The sequence below is a fragment of the Athene cunicularia genome (assembly GCF_003259725.1).
Source record: "Athene cunicularia isolate RWA chromosome Z unlocalized genomic scaffold, athCun1 chrZ_part1, whole genome shotgun sequence".
In the NCBI taxonomy this organism is placed as follows: domain Eukaryota; kingdom Metazoa; phylum Chordata; class Aves; order Strigiformes; family Strigidae; genus Athene; species Athene cunicularia.
Window position 1 is genome coordinate 11,377,154 of NW_020799142.1, and position 23,918 is coordinate 11,401,071.

General features: G+C 41.3%; 2 protein-coding genes across 2 annotated transcripts in view; one reads left to right on the plus strand and one right to left on the minus strand.

The window, feature by feature from the left end:
- The window catches only part of DMGDH (dimethylglycine dehydrogenase), a 42,475-nt gene extending 41,825 nt beyond the window's left edge, over positions 1–650 (minus strand). Inside the window, exon 1 of the mRNA XM_026865776.1 lies at positions 582–650. Within this exon, the coding sequence (XP_026721577.1) occupies positions 582–650 (69 nt within the window). The remainder of the gene's footprint in view (positions 1–581) is intronic.
- A 3,196-nt stretch (positions 651–3,846) lies between these two features.
- LOC113489762 (betaine--homocysteine S-methyltransferase 1) lies at positions 3,847–23,918 on the plus strand. The gene is made up of 8 exons (XM_026865777.1): positions 3,847–3,894; positions 4,192–4,324; positions 9,311–9,429; positions 11,321–11,512; positions 12,096–12,243; positions 13,093–13,275; positions 18,242–18,470; positions 22,616–23,918. Exons 1-8 carry the CDS (start codon positions 3,847–3,849, stop codon positions 22,788–22,790), a joined length of 1,227 nt encoding a protein of 408 aa, XP_026721578.1. The 3' UTR covers positions 22,791–23,918.

Sequence of the window (23,918 nt, forward strand, 5' to 3'; positions counted from 1 at the left end):
CGCTGCGCCCGGCCGCCGCCTCTCCCCCCTCCTCGGCGTTCTGCCCGGAGGCTCTCCTGGGCACCGCTGCTGAACTGGCACAACTCGCCAACTGGGCGTGTTAACCTCCCAGTAAGGTAGGCGTATTTCTGCAGGTAAGGTCCTATTGTGAAAAGCTTAAGTAAAGCCTTAATAATAACTGTATTTACTCAGCATCGAGCCGTTAAACATATTTGGACACCGTTATAAGGTAGATAATTAGGTTGATGTTAATGCTGTAACAGCTCATAGAATTTTTATTTCTCCAACTACACAGGCTGCAGCCACCAAAGTTCAAACCCGGTTTACTTAATATTTTTTGATATGCAAACTAAGCTGTGCTTGCAACACATTAAAACTGTAAATACTTTAAGCATGAACCATCATTGGATGGGATCTCTGTCTCCAGCATCCTGCTAACTCTATTTAAAAGCCCCAAATTGTTCTCCTCTTGATTTATATGACTGAATACCAACAGTGTTTGTAATACGAGCGCAGCATCCAATATATGCATTTACTTTACCCTCAATTAACTAAAGAATTAAGCCAGTATAAAAAGTTACCCAGGCATCAGCCATTCTGGCCATTAAGGCAAACATACGAGCAACATCTAAATCAAACTCTCTCGACATATACCGGTACTGCTACCCTGCGCTTCTACTTGCGATGGTCAGTGAAATCATGTATTCTGTCTACCGTTCAGGCCACTGCTATCATTAATAGGATGCTTCTTACTCAGAACTGGTTTTACTTGTTTTATATGTAGCGTATAAGTCTGGAATAAGAGAACAGAAGGATATGAGAAGAAGTCTCTGAGTTCTAGACTTTTCAGATAGATCAGTAATAAAGGAAGTAGGTGGGAAGGTATTTGTTCTGCTTTTTATTTTTTGGCACATACTCATGCTGTGACTGTAGAAGCCAGCAGAGGAACTCTAAGACTTGTTTTGGAGTGTCAGAAAGCAGCATTCTTTATTGCAGCGCTGAGCACACACGCGAATGACTTTGCAAAGGTGAGCGACACCCAGATCTATGAGCAGCAGTTTATACAGTGAGATTATGCATGTTCATAACTTTTCCGAGAAATGAGTTACATATGCATTAGATTTCCTGGAACCAATTACACTATCTGTATCCTAATTACACATGTGCTTTCTTGCTGTGTGGTGGTCTCGAGGGGTCCCTGGGGATCGTTGGTAGTCTTTCTCACCATGTCTGCTGGCTGACCTCTGTGGTCGTGCACGCTCATAAAGGTCTGTTTAGGAGATGTTGTGCAGCTGTGTTGTATCCTGAGCTGGTTTGTTTTAATTTGACCTGTCCTTGTTCCTGTTATCTTCAAGAATAGGCCCCAACTGTCTTATTTATTTGTCTTATCTTCAAACCCCTTTCTTAACAAAAGGACCAACCTTCAGCTGTGTCTGTACATTGCAGAAGCTACATTGACATTCATCTACTTTTTTTCTCAGTAAAAAAAAAAATCTTTAGCAAGACGAAAAAGAAAAATGTTAGTAAAGTGTTTTGGCTTACAATGCCACCTAACTTCAGACACCTAGCAGAAGGCAGTTGTCGTAAGTTCCCCCTACAGGGAATGGACAGAGATAGGCTTTCTCTTGACAGCTCACTTAAGATCTGAATAGTTTTGAGATCTTTTTTTTTACTCTCCATTGATGGAAAGGTAGTATATAGGTAGACCAAGTAGGCTTTTTGTTTACATGCTTCAGTAACATTCCTAACAGTGGTTGAGGAAATACCTTCATACAGATATCTGCACTCTTTCCATGGATAAATGTATGGACTATGTGGTGCAACTTCATTCATGGTAGCAAAAGTAGAGCAGTGAAAATATGTCTCAAAAAACCCTTGGTTAGCTTTTTACAGGTAGTATTTCTTCTTATTTAATACCAGACATGTATTACAGGACACCTGACAGTACACTTGTCATCTGGATTAGACATGAGCACACAGCTGTAGGTCTCTGGGGCAGAACAAAACAATGTTCCTGCTGCATTTAGGCTACCTTTATGCTGGTTGAACCAATGGTATTTTACCCAGTACAGATAAAGTAAAAATGGTGTGAAGGAATGATATTGGACTTCTAATAAAGTTTGCAAAAAAAATATTTCCATTATAAGTCAATCAAGTAAGTTTATATTAAGTACTTTGTGCTTTATAGTTATGTCACCTGCTATTACATGCCCTGATGCCAGGTTTAATATATCATAATAAGATGCTGTGGTCTGTTGAGTCATGGCTTATGTTGCTCCTGTGTCAAAAGTGAAGATTATTTAAAAATGCAGCTTAAAAAAGCTGGAACTGTGAAGCAAAACTTCTGTTAAATCCTAGAAGTGACTGATTAAAAGAAAAAAATCTTTGTTGGCTGTGGTGCATTTAAATATAATACCGGTAGATGATGTCAACATGTATCTATTACTTAACGTTCAGTTAACAAGCAATGACTGAGGTTGCTTGTATGTTAAAGGGTTTTTTTATCTTCTGTGCTCCTGTTCTCTGCATATTAAACTTCTGAAGCAGGCTCTGTCTTGTCACAGGTGAGTGGAATGTACCCCACTCAAAAGAGAAGCAAGAAAATATTTTATTGAGGTAAAATAATAATTTGACAAAGTTCAACAGATTCAATGGAATTTAACAAAGTTTAACAGTGGTTTACCAAGGTTCAGTAAGTTTGATGGCAAGGTTCACCTTATTCATTATTGTATGGAAGAAAAACATAAAAGAAAATTGAGTTAGAATCGAGTTAGAATGATTCACACACAATCTGGAGACACAAAGGGTAAGGAAGAGCCTCCTGTTGAGTCATGAAGTTTGGTGTGGATCTTCTTGCCTTCTAAACTACTTAAGGAGCCTAGGTGCATCTAGGTCTGATCTTAGTCTCAGACTTGGAAAACAGCTTAATGTCTAATGGAATTACCTATACAAAGTTTATAATAATTAATGTTGAGTAACTACATGGATTAGTCATGTTTTGTTAGTATTACTTCGGCATGCTATCAGTCACGCTGAGGATCTGTTGCAAATAAGGGGTTTCTCCACCTTGTGCAAGGCTCTCTTAAAGTCAGGTAAGGAATCTCAAACTTTGAGAGGCATCCCTGCTCAAGAGAGTTACCTGGTGTGCAGTTCAGTTGCAGTTCAGGGAGAACTCAAACTGGGGCCATCCAAAGATCTGTCAGTAAAAGGTCTCTTTGCCTTGAGGACCAATTTAGAGAGGCGTCCCAGCTCAAGGGGAGATTGCTGCCATGTAGCCATGCTGCCTAGCAGGGAGAACTCAAATGTGGCTCACTTAGGCTGTCATATTTATGGAATAAAGTGATTGGCTCACAGTCAAATTGAATACAATGGGAAAAGTATGCACAAGAATCCTTATACCCAGTCCTTATCCGTTGTTCCTTGATAAATGAGTCTTATGCATAAATAGCAGGTAGCTTTCCTTAATTGCATGATACATGTTCCATGCTCATATGCATGGATGCTCACTGCATCACTCTGTTCTTTTGTGGGTATTTGTGGGGGGCAGGCAGAGGAATCTGGGACTCTTGGATGCCTTTCCCAGGCCCCATTTGAGGCTTTCTGTTACAACTCTAAATTAGTTATTTGCAAACACAGTCTTTACAAAGCCTCTTGACATCTGCACTTAGAACAGAATTGATGTGATAAGCAGGACTGGTAAACTCACTAAAAATTACTGAGTTGATGAGATTGAGTATTGCTGATTGAGTTTTGTCCTGGTCCTGCTGAAATAAAGCAAAAATCTTGCACCTTTAATAAAGTCATGAAGTTTGTCGGGTCAATATTTTGGCAAGCTCACAATGTGCAATGGAATGTGATGCAGGGATTTGCAAGCCAGCACTTGGCCAGGCTCATGTATGTGCACAGCAGCACTGTACAGAGGAATCCTGCTGCCTTGCTGCCATGTCAGTGCCTGAAGCCAAAATTGCCAACCCTCTCAGCCAGGCTTTGTAGCTTCCAAGTAGCCTTACAGTGCTGTGTTTGGTACTAGAACTGGCATAGTTGGCACAGGACTCCTTCTTGGAAAGACATACACACATCCCACCTGAAGGGCTGTGCTGAGACGTCACAAGTGTTTGCCTTTCCTAGCTGTATGGTGTGAAATAATTGAATTAATGAATTGTTAACCTTTCATCCTGCTTTTTTTTTCAGGGTATTCTAGAGCGTTTAGATGCTGGAGAAATTGTGATTGGAGATGGAGGATTTGTCTTTGCTCTTGAAAAGAGAGGATATGTAAAAGCTGGGCCTTGGACTCCTGAAGCAACTGTAGAACACCCAGAAGCAGGTCAGTTTTACTGGGAAATGGTAATCCTGTAATGAATGTAAACATGGTTGGATAAGTATTAAATATATAGGAACTTGTAGTAGTTTTTTTAATAGAAGTGTTCCTTGACACTTCAGAGTTACACCCTTAAGAACAGTCTGACTCTGCAGACCAAATGCTCATCTTACACCTCCTTCTGGCTCTAATACTGGCCAAAAGCAGTTGGCTAGGTAAGAACATGAGGAGTGCGTATAGTGACACCTCTCCAGAATGTGGTCTCAGTCTTCAGTAATTTGTAGCACAGGTATTTTTGACCCAGATATGGTATCTTTGTATTTAATAACATTCAGTGATTTCTCTCTCATGGACTTGTCAGTCTGTCCTTCAGCTGATATAAAGCTTATTTAAAACAATGTGAAAAAGAATTCTGCAGTTAACTATCTGTGGTGTTGTGTTCTAGTCATTCTGTGACTTTTATATTGTTATAAATTAATATAGCTTGTTTATTAATTCTTTCAGGAAAATAGCTTTTAATAAACAATGGAATGGAAGAGGAATATTAAACATATTTTGCTCCACTGTGAAATGGGGAATGATAAACCTCATAGGAGTCTAAGAACTGCAATAAACATTTAATGGAGTAATTCTCTTAAAGAGGACGGAGACAAAATGAGCAATCATTCCAAGTCTTCCAGCGTAAAGATTATAGTGTTTAGCATAAATAGTGCAAAAGCAGATGGTATTATCTATTTATGTATGCTTCATTACAAGAAAGCATTTGCCCTAGTAATATCATGCACACTAATCCCACATGCCAATTCGGAATATCCTTGGGAAAAAAAATTTCTTTGTTCTAACTGTTTGCCCTTCCAAATTAGTCTCTTTCTTCTATACAGGGGAAGAAGGAATAGGAGAGGGAGATCTTAGCCCTCTCTATTACATTGCTTTATACATTTGCTTGCCTGTTTATTCACCCTAATCCTTCTCAGCCTTCAAGTGTGTAACTTCAAGTGTAGCATGCTAACTTAGGGCCATGGACATCCTTGGATAATGCAGAACTCCAGCAAAGGTTTAAAGGGTGATGACCTAATTTGCTGACTCTCATCTCCCAGAAAGTTGGGTGGGAGTGTTGATCTGCTCGAGGGTGGGGAGGCTCTGCAGAGAGACCTGGACAGGCTGGAGCCATGGGCTGAGGCCAACTGCAGGAGTTGCACTAAGGGCAAATGCTGGGGGCTGCCCTTGGGCCACAACAACCCCCAGAAGCGCTACAGGCTTGGAGGAGTGGCTGGAGAGCTGCCAGTCAGAGAGGGACCTGGGAGTGCTGATTGACAGCTGGCTGAACAGGAGCCAGCAGTGTGCCCAGGGGGCCAAGAAGGCCAATGGCATCCTGGCTTGTGTCAGCAATAGCATGGCCAGCAGGGACAGGGAAGGGATCTGACCCCTGTACTCAGCACTGGTGAGGCCGCACCTCGATTCCTGTGTTCAGTTTTGGGCCCCTCACTCCAAAAAGGACATTGAATGACTCGAGCGTGTCCAGAGAAGGGCAATGAAGCTGGTGCAGGGTCTGGAGCACAGGTCGTACGGGGAGCGGCTGAGGGAACTGGGGGTGTTTAGTCTGGAGAAGAGGAGGCTGAGGGGAGACCTCATCGCTCTATACAACTGCCTGAAAGGAGATTGCAGAGAGGTGGGGTGAGTCTCTTTAATTGAGTAACAAGTGATAGGACAAGAAGGAATTACCTCAAGTTGCACCAGGGAAGGTTTAGACTAGATGTCAGAAAGCATTTCTTTCCAGAAGGGGTTGTTGGGTGTTGGAATGGGCTGCCCAGGGAGGTGGTGGAGTCCCCATCCCTGGAGGTGTTCAAGAGTCAGGTCGACATAGCGCTGAGTGATATGGTATAGTTGAGAACTGTTAGTGTTGGATTGATGGTTAAAATGGATGATCTTTAAGGTCTTTTCCAACCTAGAGAATTCTGTGATTCTGTGAAAAGACATCCCCATCACCACTTTCTCTGTTTCTCTCCACCTCTACCTTTGTCTACTCTACACATTCCATCCTACAAATCATAGAGCACTTATCCCTCAGTCTTTATTTCCCCTTTGCTTACTTATTTCACACATCAGAAGCCCTTGACCACATGTCCTTTTGGGAAGTGCAGGTCTCAGTCCATGGAAAATGCAAGACACTGCCTTACATAGGGGTAATTGCAGATGGCTTAAATTGGCACACAGATTTGCTTTAAATAAGTCATCACTGGTCATAGATTAGAATCCAGCTTTCTAAGAATTGCTGCTGCTTTGCTAGAACATATTTTTCATTGCTGTAATTTAGAAAATTTTATAAGCTTATATGCTATTTATAAATACAGGCTTCACTGGAAATTTATTAATTTCTTCTCATGCAGTGTGCTGCCTCCCTTCCATTACTGCTTTTTTGCTTCTGCATGCTCAAGAGTCATGTTACTTTGAAAGCAGGTGTAAAGAACAGAAGGAGCAGCTGGCTGAGCCAGCTGGTGTAAGAACCACACAGCTACCAGATCTTCTTGTCTTTGTAAGGAAGGAGGGTAAAGGAAGGAGGTTCTGAGAAGGCAGCAAGGAAGGATGAAGGTGAAGAGTGAGTTGAAGGCCGTTATCTCCATTACAAGAGAGGAGAAGTTTTGCCAGACTGACAAGTTTAGAAATGAGATCTAAATATTTCTTCTGAGCCAGATCAGGTTTTGCTCTGTGGTGAGCAATATGCATCATCACTCATTGTCCGTAGCTCCTGTTATCTTAAGTCTGTGTCTTTTGTGAAATATCCAACTCATGGTGCATCAAAATGAAAACTCAGTATTATACATCTGACTCCTAAAATGCATCAAACTATTAGGGATAACAGCCACATCTGAGGCTAAACAATTACTATTTCTCAAATGCTGGAGGAAAACACAGCTTCAGTAACATACTGAAAGCAACACAAGAAGAAAGTAACAGAGTGGTTTGCATTTTTGATAGTGCAGACTGCCGTGGGCTTTATAAGCGTAGCAGTTTATTCTACTGGTAAACATGTTTTGCCTGGGGTTGAATGAGATTCAGGATTATACTTATAACACTATTCTTTCCCTCAAAATGTAGATCCATTCAAGTCTCCTGTTCACATACCTGATAGTTTGGGATATGAAGTTCTTTTATGTGTTAATATTTCATTTGTCTACCTATGTCACCATCCTTCACATAAGTCCCAGGCATTCTTCTAGGAATGCAAGAACCATATTTAAAGAGTACTAACTATGGGAGTAAACAAATCTGGTTTATTATGGAAATGTCAGAGAGCATTTGTGAAAATATTTGTGGATTCTTTTTTCCCTTTCCCATTTCCTGACTAGTTGTCATCAATGATTTCTCACTGATGAAAAGCTAATCAGGATGATTTCTCATTTCTGCCCACAGAACACTAGAACCATACAGAGACAAACCTTTTAGACTATTTTAATGCTGTAGGGAAAAGAATACTCATTGTACTAGGAATGTTTAGACTCTATGTGAAGATGATAAGACTGAAATTTGATCCTGGTAGTTCAGGCAGATTCCAGGGACTTTTTGAACTCTAGCTACAGGTTGTAATCTATGTTCCTGGGTAGGTCTTAATGACTGCTGGGAAAAGAAGCATTGTGTTAAATAACAGTGTGGTTACCCAAGGCTGTAATTAGAAATTAATTACTGTACTAGTAGAGAAAAACAAGGGACATGACACTGTTCCTTTAATGAAAGCAGACATGCTTGCATGTATGCAGATTGACTTTTGCTACTCAAACTGCTGTTTGAGCTTCTTTGGCATACAAGGTTGTGTTTATTGCAGCTGAAGGGAGTAATCTTATTCTCATGACAGATTCACACATTTCACTAATGAGAAAGGTCGCCCTGTAGACAGTGAGGTATGATAAAGCAGGGCTTTAAGAAAACTTTTCGAAACACCTGTCACAGAAACTGCAGTCTTCTTGTGTCTGTGAATGGTATCTATTATAAGAAATTATTCCTGTATGTGGTATAAGCTGTTGAGCATTTCAACTCTGTTTTACATGATCAGTAATGTTCTGAAATAATAATTCAGAAATTATTATAATTATTGTTCTGTGGGTATACATATAAAAGCAATTGTCCACTCCTCTTTTCTTCCTGCTGTGATGGTTGCAGTGTACTGCTTACAGCGATGAAGGCAGAACTACCATTACAGAGCCTGCTCACAGTCTTAATGTGGGAAACCTGCCCATTAAAAGTACTGCCAACCTTTCCTTCAAAAGAAGTGTTGGCTTGTGGTAAAACCATCACGTGCTGACTTATGAAAAGAATTAAGTCTGTGTTGAGTCACTTTTCTAGAGCAAGAAATAATTTTCTAATTAAAAGTGTATTTAGCAAAGTAGAGTTTTTGTTTTGACTGACCAGACTCAGCTAGAGTTTTGTAGCACGAGAAAATTAGAAAATACAAAATAGAGGTAATGAAACACCATATTCTTCCATACAAATATCACCTTGCCCCTTAATTTGTTATCATGATACTTTCTTCTGTCTTCTTTTTCATAGTCTAGAAGCTAAGAAAATATGGCTTTTTCATTTGCTGATTTTCTTGTCTGGTATTCCTTGTTATGCTTTCATGTTCTTTAGTCAGATGTCTTCTTTCCCTTCCTGAACCACTATGCAGTTCTATAAAATGAAATTGGAAGGTCTGAAGGACTGCAGAAAGCAAAGGATAGGCAAGGTGGCATGCAAAACTGAATCTGCTGAGAAACTCAATAGACATCTTCAGTAATTTTTAGCAGAGGATAACTAAGGAGAAAGTACTCTACCTAATGTAGAAAAGAAAGAAATTCTATGCAGACTGGAGTAATGTTTCTACTCTGTTTAATGCATCTTCTAGTAAACACAGTATCACTTATCTTACAGTAACATTACTTCAATAAACATTTTAATTTTGGGATAACAACAGTAGTAACTATACCAAACATCTCTTCTTTGTCTCTTAATTCTTTGCAGTTCGTCAGCTTCACCGGGAATTCCTTAGAGCTGGATCCAATGTTCTTCAGACATTCACCTTTTATGCCAGTGAGGACAAACTAGAGAACAGGGGCAATTATGTAGCTGAGAAAATAAGCGTAAGTAAAACTCTGTTTTGATGGAGATATGAAATAAATGGATCAATTTCAGAAGGTTTAGTAGAGAAATTATCAAGTACTTTCACATTTTTTCATAATATTTTTGACTGTATTTTGTGGACCAGAGAATGAGATGATGCCATTTCAGGATTTGAAATAGCAAGAAAGACAAGGTTAAAGGATGCCCACATCATAGTTTTCTCATCTGAAAAGATTAGTTTATTGGAGTTTTGATACAAAGAATATAGAGAGGACTAAATGCACAGAGAGCAAAATCAGTGAAAAAAATTAAATGCTTTAACATCCAGAGAAACAGATCAACTGCAAAAATGGTGAAGAATCCTAGGGAATAATGAGTGACTAATACTAATGAGAACTGAGTGTTTTTTTGAAACATGTCTTCCATAAAATAACAACTAAAAAATCCAAGGTATACACTGTGGTCAATATTCCCCTTCTCATATGTAAGGGCAACCTGTTACAGCAACAGGAGTACCATGTTGGTGTTTTCTTACTTCTTACACAAAGGAATTGTAGGATGTTGGATTTGTTCACTAGATGTAGGCACCAGCTCCACTGGGACTCCTGGCACAAACATTTCTACATAGCTCCTTTGAGACTAGGAGGTTTGCCACTGAGTGTTTTCTTTGGTCCTATTGTCTATTTCAACATCTGCAAAACAGAGGTTTGATAGGGGCGGGGAGGAAGGAATCTCTGTGTGTCTGTGAGGATATTCCAAGTTAGAAATTTGAATGATCTGGACACTAAGAAAACACTTGAGGCTTAATTAAGAGGTCATATCAAAATGTCATATGACCAAATTTATCTGAAATGCTGTATCTTTACATTCAGTAGATGCAACATTAAAAAGTCTGAAGTGGTAGTCCCAGAAACACAGTGCCTCTGGAACAAGGCATGCTGCAACTATTGCTGCTATGCAAAATTACAAGAAGAGCTGGGAGACCACCTGGTATTGGGAATGCGTTGCAGAAAAGCTTTCAAGATTGATTTGCTGCCAGTTCTAGAGGCAGGTTCCCCCAGGCTTAAAGTGGTTTATGACTCCCAGAGTTCCCAAACATCCAAGTGAGCACAAGCGCTAATAGAAGACAATCTGTCAGCGACAGCCTTAAAAATGAGCTGAGTCTTTTGAGGCAGCCATGTAACCTCAGCTGAGAGAAACCTATGCAGATTCTAAGTAGTCCATGGGCTGCAGAGAAACCTGCTCTAATCAGTACTTGTTATCGATCTCAAATAATGATTCTTTTTCCAAAATCTTTTTTTTCCTAGCTTAACCTCTTTTTCACAAGCTATTCTAGTCATCCCCATTTAAGTATAGAGGGAATGTTTCTTTCAGTCTAGGTGCTTAATTAATCATGTACAGTGATGTTTCCCTTTACTATTCTTAAATTGGTAACTTTAACAGCAGATAATTAATGATACACTTTTAATGCCTTAACTCTGCATGATTATTATATCTTAAATTTTAAAATTAAAATTACTACATATTTTCTTTTCCATGCTCAAAATGTCAGAATAAAAGCATACACCTAAGGGTAACTAACTCATTTTCTAATAGGCAAAGAAAACTCTACTTCACACCAAATATTTGCTTTTTATAGACTATTTGTGTAAGGTGTACTAAAGGTAATATGTTTTTGTAGTATTTGATAGTATGATAACTTAGAGGTGGCAAGAAATTTGTTTCCTAATATTTGATATATTTTTGAAGGATACTGATCTTCCTAATGGATATGATTTTTAATATCCATTTAAATTATAAAAGAATATGAAGAAGACATTATGGCTTTTGACTCTTTTTGTCCTTTCTGTGCTCTGAAATTATATGCATATTTCTGACCTCATAAAACTGTCATAATCTATATTTGCACAGTGCCAGAAAGTGAATGAAGCAGCTTGTGACATTGCAAGAGAAGTGGCTAGTGAAGGTGATGCTTTAGTGGCTGGAGGAGTTAGTCAAACACCATCATACTTAAGCTGCAAGGATAAAGCAGAAGTTAAAGCAGCCTTTCGAAAGCAACTAGATGTCTTTATGAAGAAGAATGTGGACTTCCTAATTGCAGAGGTAAGTCTGTAGAAAAGTACATGCCTTCAGCTGGCACAGTGTAAACTTCAAGATGTTTAGTCTACTTTAGGGAGTACATGTTGCTTCCTCCTTTAAATTTTTCTGTTATGCTTTTATGCCAGTAGTATTGGGTACTTCTCTACATACCCAGCAGCATCTGCAGGCGTCCTAGAATAGGACCTTGGAACCTAAATTTCTACCTCAGTCAAATCAAATTCTTCACAGGTACAAAGAAGGTAGATAAATGTGATCTTGACTAGTTCCTGTTTTCTCCTGTACACTGTAAGCAATCAACCTAAGGTAACTTTTCTAGATTAAAATAGTTCTTGGGAGATAAATCCCCACTTAACCTTCTGTACGGTCATTCTTATTCTAAAACGAGTATCATTATTTCGTATTTAGTTTTACTTACTAACTTTTAAAACATTTTTAAACTGTGTGGTCAGTGAACTCAATTGAATTCTGTTAGTGTAAATCAGAAAAGAATCAAGTCATTGTATTGCTGGTTTATTTGGGGTCTGGATTATTGTGTTTATGCTTCATCTCCGAGAAACAAAAGTAGTCTAATTTTAATTTATTTCAGTATTTTGAACATGTTGAAGAGGCTGTTTGGGCAGTTGAAGTTCTGAAAGAATCTGGAAAGCCAGTTGCAGCTACGATGTGCATTGGTCCAGAAGGAGACATGCATGGTGTGCCCCCTGGACAATGTGCTGTCCAGCTCGTAAAGGCTGGTAAGAATCTGTTTTAATATGCCCTTTAAAAGTATGGAACAAAATAAAGCACTTAGGTATTGAGATAATGCCAAGTAGACAGCTTCCCAGTTATAGGTATTAAAAGTTTTGACCCTGTAGAAAATTTTTTTGTTGCTTTATTAGAGAGATATTGTAAAAAATGTATGAAAATGCAGCTGTAAAATTCTTGTTTACCAGGATGGTATTGGGAGCAATAGCCAAAGGCAGCTAAATAGAGCAAAATCCTAAACCTACTCAAATTTAGTTACAGAGCCAACCCCAACTTCTGAAAACATAAGCAGAATCCAAAGCCACCTTTGATTCTCTGCTTGTCGTCTTAGAAATGTATGGAGTACAGTTCAAACCCAGAATGAGAGAATAACAGGATGAAAAAAATTAATCTTTTTGCTTATCAAAGGCTGTGTTTTCTGCAGGACAAGGGGAAGGACAGAAGAAGTTAATCAGGGCATGAATGATGGTACAGGGGTTTATTATATCTGTTCTGAACTACTCTTTTCCTTTGGAATTAGAGTTGAAATCCAAACACAGAATCTGTTAGGAATCTGCTAACTATTTGCATAGTGGCTGTACATAATTAGTCTTCACTGATGAAGCACTGATAAGAAAAGCAACTGTATGAGGGTGGGAGGTGTGATGTATCAGGAAGGTAAATAGTAGTACAACTGAGATGTAAATGCAATGATCAACCTCAGAAGAGCTGAGGTTGACTTCAGCTCAACCATAATGCTCGTGTAAAGATGGACTGCTCTGCTTCTTGAGTGCTTTGTCTAAAAACTTGCACCTCACTTCCTGGGGAGATGTGGCTTAAAGTTATTTTCCTCCTCCTAGGCGCTTCTATTGTTGGAGTCAACTGCCATTTTGATCCAGATATTTCCCTGGAAACTGTGAAACTGATGAAAGAGGGCTTGCAGGCTGCTAAAGTGAAAGCCCACCTTATGTCCCAGCCACTTGCTTTCCATACACCTGATTGTGGAAAGCAGGGTTTTATTGATCTTCCAGAATTTCCCTTTGGTAAGACAAGGATATTTCTGTTTATTTTTTTTATAATTGTCTGTTCCTTTTTCCCAGCTTCTAGTAAAGCTGAAGTTGCAATGTGTCCTTCTATACAGTAGGATGAGTCCCAGTTATCCTGTCTGGAATTTTCTGTAGGGCAATTGCAGTGTAATATTAGACTAAAAATCATCCACATAGAGTACTTCAGTAGTATCACCACATGTGACTGAAAGTGAAATTATGATGAAAAGTGCCACAACCTAAACTTAGTTAAAAAACTTAGTTCTTTCTCATGCTATAGAACCATGTGCAGGACAGATATAATCAGTCCAAAGAAATGAACAAGAGCAAATACACTAAAAAACCCCCAGTGTTTTGGGTTGACATCTATCCCACAAGCCCTATAATGTTTACCTGCATAGGGATTTAATGTACGGTGCACATGCAGATCTGGATATAGGTGCATGATTATTGCACTCACAATGGTTCAGTCTTGCAAGTGTAACTGACTAATAATGAGATTAGAGAGAAACCAGAAGAGGGAATATGTTCTTTGATGTTGCTAACAAATGGTTTAGCAGTTTGGAGATGGATTCATCATATGTATGCTCAGGAGAAATTCTACAAAGACTGAAAGATTCAGCCACTTTATGTGTATATAATGCTTGTGTATTTAGGGCTTATTTCCACCTGGGATGCAGAAGATCACATCCCTTTAAAATAAGAGGACAAAAGTCAGCCTAAACATTTAAAAATTGATTAGAAAAATGCTTTCATTTTCGGGCATCATACACTCCTCTTCTCAAAATCAGATGATAAAATAAAGTATTAGAACATTTTTAAACTTGACTTTTTGCAAAAATTGAGAGATAGATGTGATTTTTCAAAATATTTTTTTAATTCCTGTCTTTACATAAACGGATGGTAGAGCATAAAGCATGAGCCTGAGGCATTCATTAAATGATAATAACATGTCTGAGTTCTGAAGATATTCTGGGATGTTTAAAAGTGTTAAGAACTCATTTATCCTATTCATTCCTTTGTATAACTCCTCTGATTGCAAGCAAAAAAAGAATGTACGCAGTAAGTAATCAAGTGAATTGAAGGACTCTCTTTGATTTGTTATGGTTATTGGCTTGTATGTTATAAGCACTCTGTATGAGATTTCAGCTTTCAGAAATTTCATGAGTCAATTGGAGAAGTCTGGTTCTGTGAATGTTTTCAGTACTCAGGAGTGACTGATCACTTGATGGCAGAGAGCAGTTTGGTAAATCATTGTTAAACTGACCCAGTTAACTCTGTTTTCTTGTGGAAGGCAATATGCACAAAGAGGTTTTTAGGTATTTGAAGTGTACATAACCTCTGTACAGGCCAACAAGATCTCAGTTTCTAGGAAAGTGCTGGTTATTTTTTTATTGGCAAACACCAGCATCTAGATGCCAGCAGTATTTATTTCTCTGTAAAACTTTTTCCAGTCTTCGGTGTTTTCCCTACATGTTACAGCAACTGCTCTGAAGTGTTACCAGTTAAGCAAGAACAATGTTTTAGAAAGAAATGTCCTGGTCAGTCAAAGCATACCTAATTATCTCAAGAGTAGATGTATAGAGGGGCTAAATCTAGGAGCAGGTTACAATCTTCTCATCAAAAATTGATGAAAACTTCAATGTCCTTTTATTATAAATGTTAACACAAACTGTTAAGCTATAGATAATTAATTCTGAATAAAACAAAGAAAAGAAATGCATTGACAGGCATGGAAAATAGAATATTAATCAGTTTTGGGAAGAGGAAAATCCCACAAAACATGATCTATGTGGCAACTTATTTTCAAAGAATACTTATTTTCAATCAGAATGTTTCACCACATTTGTGGCTGGTTCTTATGGCAGGGTCTATCCCTGTTTCTTTAGAGATGTTATGTTGTTGCTGTCTTTACACTCCTGAAGCACAAGGACTGATTCATAGAATCATAGAATGGTTTGGATTGGAAAGGACCTTAAAGATGACCTAGTTCCAGCCCCCTGCCAGGGGCAGGGACACCTTCCACTAGATCAGGTCACTCAAAGCCCCATCCAACCTGGCCCTGAAACACTTCCAGGGAGGGGGTATCCACAACTTCTCTGGGAAACCTCTTCCAGGGTCTCACCACACTCACAGGAAAGACTTAATTCCTTACATCTAATATAAATCTACCCTCTTTAAGTTTTGAACTGTTACCCCTCATCCTATCACTGCACTCCCTGATAAAGAGTCCCTCCTCCCTGTCTTTCCTGTAGGCCCCCCTTCAGTACTGGAAGGCCACTATAAGGTCTCCTTGCAGCCTTCACTTTGCCAGGTTTAACAACCCCAGCTCTCTCAGGGAAGGTGCTCCAGCCCCTTGATCATCTTTGTGGCTGTCCTCTGGACTCTCTCCAACAAGGTCCATGTCTTTCTTTTGCTGGGGGCCCCAGAGTTGGATGCAGTACTCCAGGTAGGGTTTCATGAGAGTGGACTAGAGGGGCAGAATCACGCTTCTTTTGATGCAGCTCAGGATACACTTTGGTTTCTGGGCTGTGAGTGCACATTGCTGACTCATATTCAGTTTTCCATCCACTAATACCCTCAAGTCCTTCTCTTCAGGGCTGCTCTCAATCCACTTATTGCCCAGCCTATATTTGTGCTTGGGATTGCCTCACCCATGTTCAGGACCTTGCACTTGGCCTTGCTGAACTTCATGAGGATGGAAGGGCCCACCTCTCAAGCCTGTCCAAGTCCTAGATGCCAGCCCTTCCCTCCAGTGTGTCAACTGCACCACACAGTTTCGTGTCGCTGGCAAACCTGCTGACGGTGCACTCAATCTTGCTGTCGCTATCCCCAACAATGAAATTAAATAATATTGTTCCCAATATGGGCCTCTAAGGGATAACACTTGTCACTGGTCTGCGCCTGGACATCGAGCTGTTGACTGCAATTCTTGGCGATCATCAAACCAATTCCTTATCCACCAAGTGGTCCTCCCATCAAATCCAGGTCTCTCTGTTTTAGAAACAAGGATGTTGTGCAAGACAGTGTCAAATGCTTTGCACAAGTCCAGGTGGATGATGTCAGTTGCTCTTCCTTTATCCACCAGTGCTGTAACCCCGTTGTAGAAGGCTACCACATTTGTCAGGCACAATTTGCCCTTAGAGAAGTAGTGTTGGCTGTCACCAATCACCTCCGGGTTTTCCATGTGCCCTAGTGTAGTTTCCAGAGGTTTTGCTCCATGATCTTACTGGGCACAGAGGTAAGGCTGACTGGCATGTAGTTTTCCACGTCTTCCTTTGTTCCCTTTTTAAAAATTAGGGTTATGTTTCCCCTTTTTCAGTCACTTGGAACTTCACCAGTTAGCCAAAACTTTTCAATTATGATGAAGAGTAGCTTAGCAACTTCATCTGCCAATTTCCTCAGGACCCTTGGATGTATCTCATCAGGTCCCATGGATTGTGACAAGGTGGGCGATGGAGAAGATGGGGAGACAGTCTATACTGTTCCCCTGGAGTTGAGTTGCTTACACAAGTGTAAATGGGATGCAACATGCTGCATTCTTGCTGTTACTCATTTTGTATCAATTTTGCATTAACTTTTTAATGAACATGAGAGACAGGGAAATAATGAATTTGTGCTTCTGATGCATTCTCTCACATCTGCATGACTGTACACAAGCTTACTTTTATTTAAACAGCCTTCTAAGCTTCATCTGGTTTTCCTTCAGATATTATATCATCTACTTTTCCTTTGTTCAGTCTTTCCCTCTGAGTCTGATCATTTTCTGTTTAGGAAAGAACATTTAATTTTTTTTCTTCTGATTTTTATTTTCTGAACCTGTCTCTTAACTGCCCATTGGAATTAGAGTAGATCTGCTTTGTATCACCTTCTTGCACGTTAGGCATTTCTGGGTAAGGACACAGGGAGAAGAATCCTACCTCTCTACTGTGTTGCTGGAGCCTTATTACCTCACCATGACTGCTTTGCTCAAAGGAGTGTTCAGTGCACAGACATCATGCTGCACAACCCATATATTGTATGCATTGAGCCATTTGCAATAAAGCTTTTGTCATACCATGCCAGTTCATCTCCTGAAGATGTGCATAAAGAAGTGAGAGGAATTTTATTCCTTTATCCCTGTATTTTTATTCCTTGAAATTTCTTCTTCAGTCCCTGGTCTTTTCAGTTCTGCCACTCTTGTGCCTCCTTCTGTTTGAGGTGTACTTTTCTTTGTTCCTTTCACTTCCTATTCCTTCCCTTCCACCAGTCCTTCCTCTCAGCTCTGTTATCCCTTCACTCTGCTCACAACCTGCAACAGGGTTCAGAATAAAGATTACATCCTAATTTATCTACACACAGAACTTGCCACAAGGAACCAGTGATTTAGGTAGCAAACTGCTTATGGCTGGGATTCTAAGTAAGGGATGGGCTAAGAAATAGCTACAGATCCCAGCTGTCAGTGAAACAACTGGCTGCCACTAGCTAATCATGGAAAAAAAAGTTTAGTAAGCATTCATGAGGAATAATGAGCAGGCTTAATTCTCTTGCAGGTAGGCTGATACCTTCTCCTTTCACAGATAAGAATACTGTAATCAGATGTCTGAGATACTGATTGTTTATTAGGAACTCTTTGGAGATGTGGATGTAACATTGAAAATACCCCAATACTCCATCTAAGAACTCTGACAGAATGGCAAGCATGTGACTTATGGCTTGATCAGTCTCAGCAGGTATTAGGTGCTGTTTTGCAAGGCTGAAAAAGCTTACAACAAGCATATCTCAGCAGAGCACATCAGAGTCTGAAAGCTAGAATTCTGAAAGTTTGCATCATTAATTCTAGCTCAGGCAGTTCAAACATGTACATGTACATCTGCAACCAATTTTGCAAACAGTGTGGAATTATTTCCACTACGTGATTTATTACTGAAAAATGTGCTAAATTTGAACATGGTGGAAACCTAAAATATTAATGTCTTTGCAGGTCTGGAGCCAAGAATTGTAACCAGATGGGATATTCAAAAATATGCAAGAAAGGCCTATGATTTAGGAATTCGTTACATTGGAGGTTGCTGTGGATTTGAGCCATATCATATCCGAGCAATAGCTGAGGAGCTGGCTCCTGAAAGAGGATTTTTGCCAGAAGCTTCTGAGAAGCATGGTAGCTGGGGTGATAGCCTGAGCATGCATACCAAGCCATGGGTCAGAGCAAGGTATGTATATCTGTCATGGAAAGCACACCAACATACTCCTTGCAAAGGCTTATTATACTGGTCACAGAATCATCTAAATTGGAAAAGACCTTGGAGATCATCCAGTCCAGCTATTTACTTAACACTGACAGTTCTCAACTACACCATATCCCTCAGCGCTATGTCAACCCAACTCTTAAACACCTCCAGGGATGGGGACTCCACCTCCCTGGGCAGCCCATTCCAACACCTAACAACCCCTTCTGGAAAGAAATGCTTCCTGACATCTAGTCTAAACCTTCCCTGGTGTAACGTGAGGCCATTCCCTCTTGTCCTATCACTTGTTACTTGGTATAAAGAGACTCATCCCCAGCTCTCTTCAACCTCCTTTCAGGGAGCTGTAGAGGGCGATGAGGTCTCCCCTCAGCCTCCTCTTCTCCAGACTAAACACCCCCAGTTCCCTCAGCCGCTCCCCGTACAACCTGTGCTCCAGACCCTGCACCAGCTTCGTTGCCCTTCTCTGGACACGCTCGAGTCATTCAATGTCCTTTTTGTAGTGAAGGGCCCAAAACTGAACACAGGAATCGAGGTGCGGCCTCCACAGTGCCGAGTACAGGGATCAGATCCCTTCCCTGTCCCTGCTGGCCACGCTATTGCTGACACAAGCCAGGATGCCATTGGCCTTCTTGGCCCCCTGGGCACACTGCTGGCTCCTGTTCAGCCGGCTGTCAATCAACACCCAGGTCCCTCTCTGACTGGCAGCTCTCCAGCCACTCCTCCCCAAGCCTGTAGCGCTGCTGGGGGTTGTTGTGGCCCAAGGGCAGCCCCCGGCATTTGCCCTTAGTGCAACTCCTGCAGTTGGCCTCAGCCCATGGCTCCAGCCTGTCCAGGTCTCTCTGCAGAGCCTCCCCACCCTCGAGCAGATCAACACTCCCACCCAACCTGGTGTCATCTGCAAACGGACTGAGGGTGCACTCGATCCCCTCGTCTAGTTCATCAATAAAGATGTTAAACAGGAGTGGCCCCAAAACCAAGCCCTGGGAGACACTACTTGTAACTGACCACCAACTGGATTTAACTCCATTCACCACAACTCTCTGGGCCCGGCCATCCAGACAGTTTTTTACCCAGCAAAGCGTGTGCCCATCCAAGTCACAAGCAGCCAGTTTCACCAGGAGAATGCTGTGGGAAACGGTGTAAAAGGCCTTACTAAAATCCAGGTAGACAACACCCACAGCCTTTCCCTCATCCAATAATCAGGTTGCCCTGTCGTAGGAGATGAGGTTTGTCAAGCAGGACCTGCCTTTCATAAACCCATGCTGACGGAGCCTGATCATCTGGTTGTCCCGCATGTGCTATGTGATGGTACTCAGGATGAGCTGCTACATCAGCTTCCCGGGCACCAAAGTCAAGCTGACAGGCCTGTAATTTCCCAGATCATCCTTCCAACCCTTCTTATAGATGGGCCACATTGGCCAGTTTCCATTCTGTCAGGACCTCCCTGGTCAGCCAGGACTGCTGGTAAATGATGGAAAGTGGCCTGGCGAGCACCCCAGCCAGCTCCTTCAGCACCCTCGGGTGTATCCCATCTGGTCCCATAGACTTGTGTGTGTCTGTGTGATGCAGTATTACATCACTGACTGTCTCCTGGATTGGTGAGGTGTCGTTGTCCCAGTCTCTGTCTTCTGGCTGAGGAGGCTGGATTCCCTCAGAACAATAGCTTTGTTATTAAAGACTGAGGCAAAGAAGGCATTAAGCACCTCAGCCTTTTCCTCATCACTTGTTACCATGTTTCCTCCTGTGTCTAGCAGGGAATTGAGGCTCTCCCTGGTCTTTCTTTTGCTGTTGACATACCTACAGAAATATTTCTTATCTTTGATTGCTGAAGCCAGATTCATTTCTAGCTGGGCTTTTGACCTCCTGATTTCTGCCTTGCATAGCCTCACAGCATCTTTGTAATCATTGTGAGTCACTAGCCCCTTCTTCCAAAGGCTGTAAACTTCAGATGGGGTGATGTTCCCAGCACCTTTTTGCATTTAGAGGTCCTAAGGCCAGCCTGACCTTTCACAAGTGTTACCATGGTTACCAATCCTTCAGTATTCCTTGCATCTTTGTTGTGCTGCATGTCTCCATCCCTTGCCTCCACTGAGATGGCAGGGTGAGGGTAGTCACTGTCACAACAGCCTGCAAATTCTGATAATCTACCCAGGGGCTTACATCTGGGAGTTCCAGTTTTGTCCGCTTCCCCCTTCAAGTCTAGTTTGAAGCTCTCTCAATGAGCCCAGCTAACTTCTGCCCCAAGATCCTTTTCCCTGTCTGGGACAGGTGCATCCCATTGATGCCAAAATGTCTGACGTCCTGTATACTGACCCATGACTGAAAAATCCAAAGCCCTGATGGTAACACCAGTCTCAGAGCCACAGGTTCATCTGTTAAGTTCTCCTGTAATCTTCCTCATCCATCCCTGCAACTGAAGGGAAGGAGAAGAACACTATTTGTGCCCCTGGGCCCTTAACCAGTTTCCCCAAGGCCCTGAAATCCCTTTTCATTGATTTTGGGCTACTCCTGGTAATATTATTGCTACCTACCTGAAAAACCAAGAGAGGGTAGGTCTCAATAGAGTCAGGGAGTTTTGCCATGAGGTCATTGACCCAGGCCTCAGGGAGGCAGCAGACTTGGCAATGAAGTGGGTCCAGTCTGCGTATTGGGCCTTCAACACCCCTCAGAATGGAGTCACCCACTACAATAACCTTTCTGGGGTCCTTTATAGAATTAGTTTTAATACATGGTCTAGAGTGACCTGGCCTTAGTGGACCTTCATCTTCCTCCTTACTTGGCTCATTTTCTTCATCCTTCTCTGCTTCATTCACAAGTTTCAGAGCCCCATATCTGTTGTGAATGGACATCATGAAAGATGGGGGAGGTTGGGAGAGGATTTTCCTGCCTCCCTGAGCAGGGACCTGTTTCCAGCCTCCCCCATCTCTCTTCTGCCTGGTACCAAGAGGATGAGGGATCACCTGCCTCGTTTGGAGCCTCCATTTGCTCCTGTTGCTTCAGGGGTGCCCAGGTGCCACTCCACCAATCAATTTCCCTTCGCACTCCTAATACTTCTTAATCTTTCAACCTTATCTCTGAGTTGCGCCACCAGGCTGAGCAGGTCACCCAGTTGATGGCAGCGCACACGGGTGCTGTCCCTGCTCCCCTCCGGCAGGACCGACAGGCTCGGGCACTCCCTGCAGCCCGGGACCTGCACCGCTGCACGTTTGTGTGGCAGCTCCGTCTGGGTCGCCACGTTCTTTCTGGCGGTGGTTTTGACCTGAGTGGAGACCGGGTAGCTCAGTCTACTTGTGGAGAACGATGAGATGGCAACTCGCTAAGATAAGATCTAGAGCCAGGAGCGACTATGCCTTGTTCACAATCCCTGCCTGCGCGAAGTGCCACCCCGCGCCCTGTTTGCCCATCCTGGTCGCCGCCTCCCTGGGGGCTGCTCTTGGCCGTGAGGGGCGTGGGGTGTCGTCACTGCAGTCTCCGCCCACCCCGAGTCCCCTTGTCCTCGTTCCCAGCGCACTTTTTCCGCTCAGGAGATGCGGCTTTAGGCTCTCCCCCTTCCCTGGGCTTCTGCCTTCTCGGTTTGCGGTTTTGCCATGGTTTTTTTGACGCTTTCAGAAGGGTGCCCTGCCGCTATCCTCCGCTTCGGAGGCCCTCTCCTTAGCAACATACAGCAGACTGCCTTAACTGATATGGAGGCCTAAATACCACTGGAAACATTCTATGTGTTAATAATTTTGAAGAATTAAATCTGATCTGGAAACAGGGGAAGGGGTGAGGTGGCAGTAGGGGAGCTCCAGAAATTCTCATTCCTGTTTAAAATAAAGATTTGGCCTGAATTAATGTGAAAGTAATTCTCATGAAAGTTAAGATCAAAAACTGACAGACTGCTGTAAAACAGTCCTTAATGGTGGGTGGTTTACAGTGTTCTTTTCAAGGATGAAAAGATACTTTTTAAGCATGTAGCGCTTCATTGCATGCTTTCATTCATACTTCTGTATGTAAATATAAAGTCAGTCAGTGCAAGTTAGATAAATCTTTGCAACGGTCATTTAAGCCACCTTTCATATTGTGAGGTGCTGGAAAAACCCTTGAATTTCCTTTTCCTTCTTCTTTAGGGCAAGAAAAGAATACTGGGAGAATCTGAAGCCAGCTTCAGGCAGGCCATACTGTCCTTCAATGTCAAAGCCAGATGGCTGGGGAGTGACCAAAGGAGCCAGGGAGCTGATGCAACAGAGAGAAGCAACAAGTGAACAACAACTGAAGGAGCTCTTCCAGAAACAGAAGTTCTAATCTACTGCAGCTGTGTAAATTGGGTAGACATTACAATGTGTAATGATCTATCTACAGACCATCTCATGCTTCACAAGAAAATCTGTGAACATGAGTACCCTGTTGATTTACCTGTTAACATGTAATGAAAGAGACAAAATGCAGAAAGAACATGATTACAGATTAAATATGTAAAATTTTGATAATAAAATTCTCTGGACAAATAGTTTAGAGAATACAGTCAGAAGGAGGTTTGGATTCTCATAATTGAGTTTCTGTTAGCTAGGTGCCATTGATTGGGTAGATACAGAAATACATGGAAAGTAATAACTGGCTCAACTCATCTGTGGAAAGAGAAAAAGACATCTATAAATATGGTATCAGTGGCTTCGCATTCCTTAGTCTCTTTTCAGTTTGGGATTATGTGGGAGCTTTCTCAGACCTCCAGATTTCTTAAGGACTGCCTCAGGGACATGCAAACTGTTAATGCTTCACACACAGTTACAGTTGCTTTCTTGACTTCAAGAAAATAAAAGTAAACTGAAAAATACATCTTATAATTGAAATCAAAAGATAAGGAGAATGAGATCATGCAGGAATTTCTTATATGCAGGAGAAAGGTTCAGAGAACTTTTCGGAAAGAAAAATGACAGGTAAATAACTCACTGGTTTTGTCTCAAGGTACGATGTCCACAATATTTACTCCTCTGAAGACTAAAAGGCTTAAGATATTATTCTGAAATTTTAAAAAATCAAATAAATGACAAGTAATATGATGGAATAGTATTATATTCACACCTTAAATCATAAGAGCTCAAAGAGAACAATGTATCTCCAGTAAAGAATTAATTTTCAGATGATCCAGCTGGTTTCTGGATATCTCATTGGAAACACTTGGTTATCTCAAAATAGCACTTCAAAACTGAAACTTCCTAAAATGTAACTCCTGTTTATAAGAGTAGTAGAACATTTCATGATTTTTTTTTAAGCTGGCTGATTCACTCTAGAATCTTAGCTCTAAGACGACATGAAGAACCCTGTTAGGAAATAGATCAATCCCCATAAGAAAACCCATGGACATTAATACACTGAATTTGTTGAGAAGGGTTTTCTTAGGAAGGGAATTACTATACTTGGAACCCATAAAGG